Source organism: Anarrhichthys ocellatus, unplaced genomic scaffold (genome assembly GCF_004355925.1).
Source record: "Anarrhichthys ocellatus isolate YVR2014 unplaced genomic scaffold, GSC_Weel_1.0 scaffold3, whole genome shotgun sequence".
Lineage (NCBI taxonomy): Eukaryota > Metazoa > Chordata > Actinopteri > Perciformes > Anarhichadidae > Anarrhichthys > Anarrhichthys ocellatus.
Window position 1 is genome coordinate 3776276 of NW_022280033.1, and position 8005 is coordinate 3784280.

The following is an 8005-nucleotide window of genomic DNA, read 5'->3' on the forward strand; positions in this document are numbered from 1 at the left end:
TGAGCCTGTGCAGGCTCATCCATCCGGTCTGATTACTGTTTTATAATGTATTATAGTTGGAGGTGCGTCTGTCTGCAAAGCCTCTCCAATATAAATAATTACGTGATAAAAGAGAGACATTCTTGTTTGTTTTTATCACAATAATGACTTATTCCAGAAGTGGCCACGATTCAAATCAGTGCACCATCGCTGCATATTTCTGATTGGATAGGGAGACCGAAGTCCAGCTTGTATGATTGCTGTTATTATTATCCTCTAACTAGCTATAATAACAGCTTATAACGGCTCTTGGCCATTGGCTGTCTCCAGAGATGAGTTCACAAAGAGTTGAGATTCACGCTGCCCCTCTTTCTCCGCTTTGTCTGGTGGAGCAAAGGTAAACCCCACCAGATCAGGCTAACACACATTTATTTTGATTTGGAAAGAGTGTACGGAGGAGAAGAACAAGAGGGAGGAGAAACTGGACGGAGGACAAGATTTGCGCTAACGCCGCTGTTTTGAACGGGACAGAAGCGCCTTTACGCACGGACACAGGTGGATGCTGGAAAGCGGACCAGCTCTTAGGAGATGTTACCCCTGGCCCAGTTTGGGTTGCTGTCGGCTCTGGCCACCGCACTCACTTCGGTCCTGTCCGCGCTCTTGCTTCTGGCGCTGACCCGGCAGCTGTGGAGCCTCCGCTGGAGCCTGACCCGGGACAAAGAGAGCAGCCTGCCGCTGCCGAAGGGCTCCATGGGCTGGCCGCTGATCGGAGAGACTTTCCACTGGCTCTTCCAGGTGAGAGTTGACACGTCTGGACTGCTGTAGTTGTCGTTATTTTTTTCTTTTTTTTACAAGCGTCCCAAAATATAGGTTAGCTTCCTGCGCGTCTGTGTGTGTAGTTCTTTATTTATGTTCATCAATTATGGTTTTCTATCCCATGATTACTTCATTGTTTACAATGAAAAGGAGCTAAATACCGGATCGCTGTAAGATGTACTAATCGTAATCCTATTGATGATGTATCAGGGAGCGCGCGGGAACCTTTGAAAAGCTCCGCAGATTCTTGCAGGCTGAGTTCTGTTGTTAATGCGACATGTGCGGACTTGATGCTCAGTGCGTAATTCCTTCTTGCGGAGGAAAAACAGACGCTTTCTGTTCAAAACTTCCTCCTCTCTTTCCTTCCCTCCCTCTCGCTCTCTCGTTCTTTCTGTCTCTTCTAGTGAGGAATGCACTCTCATCCCCTCATCTCTCTGTCCCTTAAACTATTCCTCCGCTCCCCGCATGGGCGTCAGTCAGAGCGCCTCGTTACAGCACACGTGATGTGGCTGTTGCTTTTGTTTTTATTCCTCCTGCCTCTGATTTTCCTTTTAATTATCTACATCCAAATGACCCATTTCAGCTGGGCATTTAAAAAAAAAAATCTCTAAATACTATTGTAACGCAAAAGCAGAGGGGGCTCACAGATGTAGAAAAATAAAAAAGAGCCCATAACAACACTATGGCCAAAAGTATGTGGACACTATCTGAACATTCATCAACCCTGACCATTTTGTCATTTAAGTAAGTAGTATTTTTACTAGTGTTTTTCTTTGTATTCATATTTTATGAGGATTATTGGAGGGAGTCTGAGCATTTGTACCAAAAATAAACAAACACCCAATCCTTTGTGTATTGGCCCATGGAGAGACTTTTCAACAGATGACAATGAAAACTACCAACTAGTTTTTGCGATATCTTGCTGACCAGCAAATAAACTAGACCCAAAACAGGCGGTTGAATCTTGATTATTGAAAAATCTGGAAAATAAATAAGTATTTTCCAATAAAGTAGGCATGCATGTCACCAAGTTGTTGCCTGAAATGTGACAAACTTGTAATTGTAATTTACTCTTCATACTACAGGGTTCCAACTTCCACATCTGGCGCAGAGAGCGCCATGGCAATGTGTTTAAGACCCACCTCCTTGGGAAGCCCGTCATCCGGGTGACGGGCGCAGAAAACATCCGCAAGATCCTGCTGGGCGAGCACAGTCTGGTGTGCACTCAGTGGCCCCAGAGCACTCGCATCATCCTGGGACCCAACACCCTGGTCAACTCCATCGGAGACCTGCACAAGAGGAACAGAAAAGTAAGAAGCGGGGAGAATTTGTATAACCGATGACCTTTGAATAACCCTATGGTATAGTTTAACTATCGAGGTGACAACGTAAAGGAAATACAGTGGCGAGACCCGCTCCCTTATTTATCCTATCAATCTGCTAATTCATATCATGTCTTGTCTTCAACAATCATCTCATTGTCATTTCTTCCATCTCATCCAAACCTATCCAATGCTTAAATTCTATCATATCATATCCCCTACACCTCTATCCAGTCCTGACCTACCCCACCCTGTCCTCCTCTTTAGCGAGTATTTACTGAAAGGTGTTGACTGTCGTGTAGAAGGTGATAACTTTTTATGACACCTCTGTCCTTTGTTTCCTCAACCCTTTCAAGATCCTGGCTAAAGTGTTTAGCCGGGGGGCTCTGGAGTCCTACCTGCCCCGGCTGCAGGACGTCGTCAAGTCTGAAATCGCCAAGTGGTGCTCGAAGCCCGGCGCCATCGACGTTTACAGTGCGGCTAAGTCCCTGACGTTCCGTATCGCAGTCAGGGTCCTGCTGGGTCTGCAGATGGAGGAGGAGCGGATAGTTTATCTGGCCCAGATCTTCGAGCAGCTGATGAACAACCTCTTCTCGCTGCCCATAGACGCTCCGCTCAGTGGGCTACGCAAGGTGACAGAGAGCAAGAAGAAACCAATTCAAGTTTATTCATCTTTAGACACACTGTTTTACAAATCTTTAATCCATCCAGTATTGCAGGTTTGATTTCTACATGTAAGAACCAGTATCACAAACATTATGAAACTGCCTTACCCTCACTTCAAACCAATTATTCACCCTACAATTAAAGGATTTACAGTATTTCTTTCCCAAAAACAAAGGTGAGTTTGCACAATGTGACTGTATACATCTTGTAATTACTTAATTTGTGGCTTTTTTGGAATCCAATAACAAAAAAACATGGATGGAAGGAAAAGTTGCCTCTGCACTGTGAGAAAAAGACCATTGTGTCAGAGGTTGAGGCTTGAGAACTTTCTTTAGGTTGTTAGAAAACTAGTATGGAATAGAATCCCAGTGATGTAAGTTGGGTAATACTCTCTGCAAATTAAATGTTTCTGCTAAATAATGATAATCTAATAATGTGTTTTGGGGGTTGTTCTCTGTCCAGGGGATAAAAGCCAGAGAAATCCTGCATGCCAACATGGAGAAAATCATTGAGGAAAAGATGGAGAGGCAGCAGGCGGAGGAAGAATATCACGACGCCTTTGACTACATACTGTCCAGTTCCAAGGAGCACGGCCAGCAGCTCAGCATCCAGGAGCTCAAGGTACCAGAGAGAAGCATCTATAATCTATCTATAATGGTTCTTTGACTCAATAGTTCTCTATAACCCACAGTGGATCTGCAACTGTACAAGCAGACAGGATCTTCCAGTTTCTTTTGTTGAACGATAATATGATCACAGCTGTTCAAAGGCCACCTAACTTTAAATATGAATTTTAAGTAAATTGATCTAATCCGGTATATTATATCATTCCATCTATCCACTTCCCTCCTGGCAGGAAACAGCAGTAGAGTTGATCTTCGCTGCTCATTCCACCACAGCCAGCGCCTCCACATCTCTAATTCTGCAGTTTCTCCGCCATCCAGCGGTGGTGGAGAGGGCCAGAATGGAGCTGGAGGCCGAGGGCCTTGGCTACGAATGCAACAGCAGTCACAGCTCATCTGGTGTCGCCATGGAGAAAGAGGAGGATGCTGCAGACACAGAGACAAGTTGCCTGCTGAACGGAGATTGTCAGAATCATCAGAATCACAGGGATGGTTTTCCACAGTCACAGTCTCATATTCCGTATCTGAGCCTGGACAAGCTGAGCCAGCTCCGCTACGTCGACTGTGTTGTCAAAGAGGTGCTCCGCTTCCTGCCGCCAGTCTCCGGTGGTTACCGGACGGCCCTGCAGACGTTTGAATTAGACGTAAGTTCAAGTCTCTGGCAGGAATATACCATTCATGTGTACTGTAGTTGGTCTGGGTGGGTTTTCTGTCTCCTGGGAATAATAGGCAGTGGATGTAATATATTTTCATCAGATACAAAGGAATCCAACTCTATGCTTCTTGCTAGAGCCACATATAAGGAGAAATTAGGTAAACTACAGAGACCATTGTTTAACCTCACAGTAACAATATATCGATCAGCACAAGACATCTGTTCTTAGAAAAAAATATGTAAGACCCACATCAAAATGCAACAACTTGCAGCCCCTTCTCTTGGAGATGTCAAAAGGTATTTTTAGGGTTTGAGAAGTCCAGCCAGGAATGGAGATACCATTAGCTAGCAGAAATGTTCTGCACCGTTTGTACCGTGTTAGCTTTTGGCCTGTAGGAGGCGACTTCTACATGTTCACAGCTGCAAGTCTAAACTGGTGACGCAAATGGATGCATGAAAGAGAACAGGATACCGCCTTCAAAGACAGCTCCTCATTCATTCCTATGAAAGTTGCTCACTGGGTGCAGGAGCTGAAAAAGCCTCCACAGCAGGCTTCCTCACACTTCTTCATGTTTGGGCCCATACAGCTTGCACACTAGAGTTCTACTCATGCCGAGTCAGCATGTGCCTCAGAGACAAAGATTAATGGGATGAAATAATTTAATTACGGCTCTTCTAGACTTTCTAAATGTTAATGGACCAGAATTTGGATTTTGGGGGGTTTGTGACACTTTGGTCACCATTTTACAGCCACTTCACTCCCAATACTTTTTCAGGGGAAAATGTGTTTTTGGCTAGTGTGCATCACATGGAATTTCCAATACAGTGCGGGCCACTATACACCAAAATTGCTTCACAGTACAGATGCATCCCTGGCAGCTTAGTGCTAATACTTTCCTATAGGCTGACGCTTCTACTTGTGGTGAGTCAGCTTTTTGTGAGTGAGTTGAAACTGGTTTATTACCAGCAAAAAATTGTCAATTAGTGAGATCTGCAATTAACTCTTCATGCAAGAGGAAAAAACTAAATTTTGATTGAATTGAATTCTATCTTAGTCCATTTATCATGTAGCAGGCCTCGCTGCACTTCAACAGACAAACACATTCACATACAGAGTTCCGTGGCCTTTGCTGAGAAAGTGCCCTGTCATGGCCTCATCCCTCGGCCTTACATGCCCCTTCCCTGCCCTCAGTGTGCCCCCAATTTGCTGTGCTTATTGCGAAAGGACAATTGAAGTTTAAAACGAATTCCCAAAATACTATTGTAGTGCACAACGCCATTTATGCACCTCTTTCTCAGGGTATGAACCCCCTTAGCTGAGAAGTAATTGCAGTATTGAGAATGTAATTATGCTTGTTCATTCAAGTGCATCTTATTAAAGCTTAGACATGGGAATCCAAACTCAGAAATAATTAGGATTAGGTTATAAAGAGGTCTGGAATAATGGAATGAATGAATACATTAAGTTGAAAAAAACAAATGAGAGAACAAGTTTTGCAAGTAATAAAATTCAGCTAGCTTTTGAACTTATTTTTCCACTAAACTTACCTGTAAAAAAAAAAGTCTACACACAATTTATAATTTTTTTTCTGTGCTGCAGTCCCGTGATATTAATCAATTCATTAATTCATATTATATTTAAGACTTTCTGAAGAGTTAGAGTTTGTGCAGATTTGAAAACATAAAAATGCACCAAACTGACTGATTTCTTTCCTCTATTCACAGGGCTACCAGATCCCCAAAGGCTGGAGTGTAATGTACAGCATCCGGGACACTCATGAGACCGCCACGGTCTTTCAGAGCCCGGAGCTGTTTGACCCAGACCGGTTCGGCCCAGACCGGGAGGAGAGTCGGTCGGCTCGGTTCAGCTATGTGCCGTTTGGCGGTGGTGTACGGAGCTGCGTAGGGAAAGAACTGGCACAGATGATCCTAAAGACTCTGGCAGTGGAGCTGATCGGGACTTGCAAATGGACTCTGGCCACGGAGAACTTTCCCAAGATGCAGACAGTGCCGATAGTGCACCCGGTCAACGGGCTGCATGTGAATTTCACTTACAACTACCCGCTTTAGATAAAAAATACAGTCTGACAGACTTTCCAAAAAAATCACCCTAGAGGCATCTTAACCTTCAGCCTGCTTTTGGAAAATCTCTCCAAGCCCAAGAAAGGAGGTACAAGCACCTCGTTGGGCCTGATGGTGCAATTCAAGCCAACTGAATTTCCACGGGCATGAAGCAGGGGTTTACATTGCTGGTTTGGAGCAAGTCATCATCTCTACAGTGGTTTGATCCAAACCTAACAGACCACTTTCTGTTGTAGCACGAGCTCATTTTTAACCACCGGATATGTTCCCCTGCAGCATTCCCCAGCTTTTACTATCCGTAACATGCTTTTTTAAGGTAATTAACGTAACAAGGTGCAATTCAAAAGTAAGTCTGTGTAGCCTTTTCCCAACCAGAACATCTGGGTTTGCCAAAGGTGCCTAGTGAACAGACTTAAGGTGCATTTTACTTCCATTAAATCGAAGACCAAGACAACACATCTACTGTCAATAACAGGAGAGAAAGACTTTCCAAAAAGTCTTTCCATGAAGCCATCTTAGCTCCAGTTTCTTGGCTCTGACCAAGCTCCAGGTCCAGGGACGAACATTTTGTTTGCGATACACACTTACACGAAGCGATTTACAGACAATGAAATCCACTCAGCTTTTGTGTTTTTATCTTTTTCACCACTTTGTAGCTTTTACATCAATGTGTATCAGAAAGGAAATATCCAAGGGTTATGAATGTTTCCTGTGCTGAATGAGCAAGTCATGAGTATTTCACTTCACTTGCATTCACAAAAAACCTTTGAGATTCAGACCTTTTTGAAAACTGACAAAAATGTAGCTGGTCAATTCTTCTGTTAGAAAATATCTCCAGACTCACGTTGGACACAGCAGAAACTCAATTGGTGTTCAGTTATCTTTGTAATGAATTGTTTTGCAATGATCTCCACCGCTAAAACACTTTTACTGATGGAACTTGCACTTAATTTTGACAAATAAATCCCACAACCAGGAACTTCCCAAACATCAAGATAAAATACAATCAAACTGTTCTGTTTTTTGAACATGAATGTAATATAATGTATATCCTTAACAGTGCTATTATGCGTGTATCAAATGAAGTAGCATTATGAATAAGCTGTATTTAAAATGCAGATGTATCATTTCTGCTGTGCTTTTACTCTATCTGTAACAATATTTGCTGTAATTATACATAGATAGACACTAACCTGTAATGTAAAGGACTGTCCATAAAACTTTATTTCACTGCCAGTAAATAGATATCTTTCATTGTTTAGAGCAGCATATATAGAGAGTAAAGTTATTATTATTATTATTATTATTATTGGTCTAATTTTAGGACTGTTTCTGTCTGGGTCTTGAAGCCTAATAGACACGCTGTGAATTCTTATGTACAGATGGATTCGTGGAAGGAGATAGCACTTTCTCTGCTTTAAAGAGTCTGTATATATTTGTTCTGTTTATGCATTCATTGAGTGTATCGGATGTAGCTGCTGTACAGTTGATGTAAAGAGTAAATTAGAAGATGAAAAACAAAAACAGTTGTCATTTTTACGAGTTTGTCATATCATGCTTTCAACAAGGACAAGGAGATGTTTACATGTTTTAAATGTCATTCTCATACGATCAAGCAACATGTTTATAATTCTTGATAATATTTTTGTACAGATATTTCAAAATATTCGTTTGGGAACAAAAAGTCCAGACAAATTATTTACATTAATATTGTTGGACTGATTTATGTCATGTCCGGTTATTTAAACTGACATCATCAAGTCATACACAAACATCGAATTTCCACTGTAGCAAATAATAGCTTTATGAATTCGCACATGCAGTGATAGCCTTAACCACTTGTATGGAGGTTTGAGGAATCT

At 42.3% G+C, this 8005-nt stretch overlaps 1 protein-coding gene across 3 annotated transcripts; it reads left to right on the plus strand.

Moving 5' to 3' along the window:
- Window positions 1-509: 509 nt before the first annotated feature.
- cyp26c1 (cytochrome P450, family 26, subfamily C, polypeptide 1) lies at window positions 510-7492 on the plus strand. Of its 3 annotated transcripts, none has more exons than XM_031879704.1 (7): window positions 510-774; window positions 1881-2105; window positions 2474-2749; window positions 3246-3404; window positions 3640-3807; window positions 3886-4050; window positions 5787-7492. In XM_031879704.1, exons 1-7 carry the CDS (start codon window positions 568-570, stop codon window positions 6129-6131), a joined length of 1545 nt encoding a protein of 514 aa, XP_031735564.1. In that variant the 5' UTR covers window positions 510-567; the 3' UTR covers window positions 6132-7492. The 3 variants fall into 3 exon arrangements, with proteins under 3 accessions (XP_031735564.1, XP_031735569.1, XP_031735576.1); XM_031879709.1 differs by having other exon boundaries at window positions 3916-4050; XM_031879716.1 differs by lacking the exon at window positions 1881-2105 and having other exon boundaries at window positions 3916-4050.
- Window positions 7493-8005: the final 513 nt, after the last annotated feature.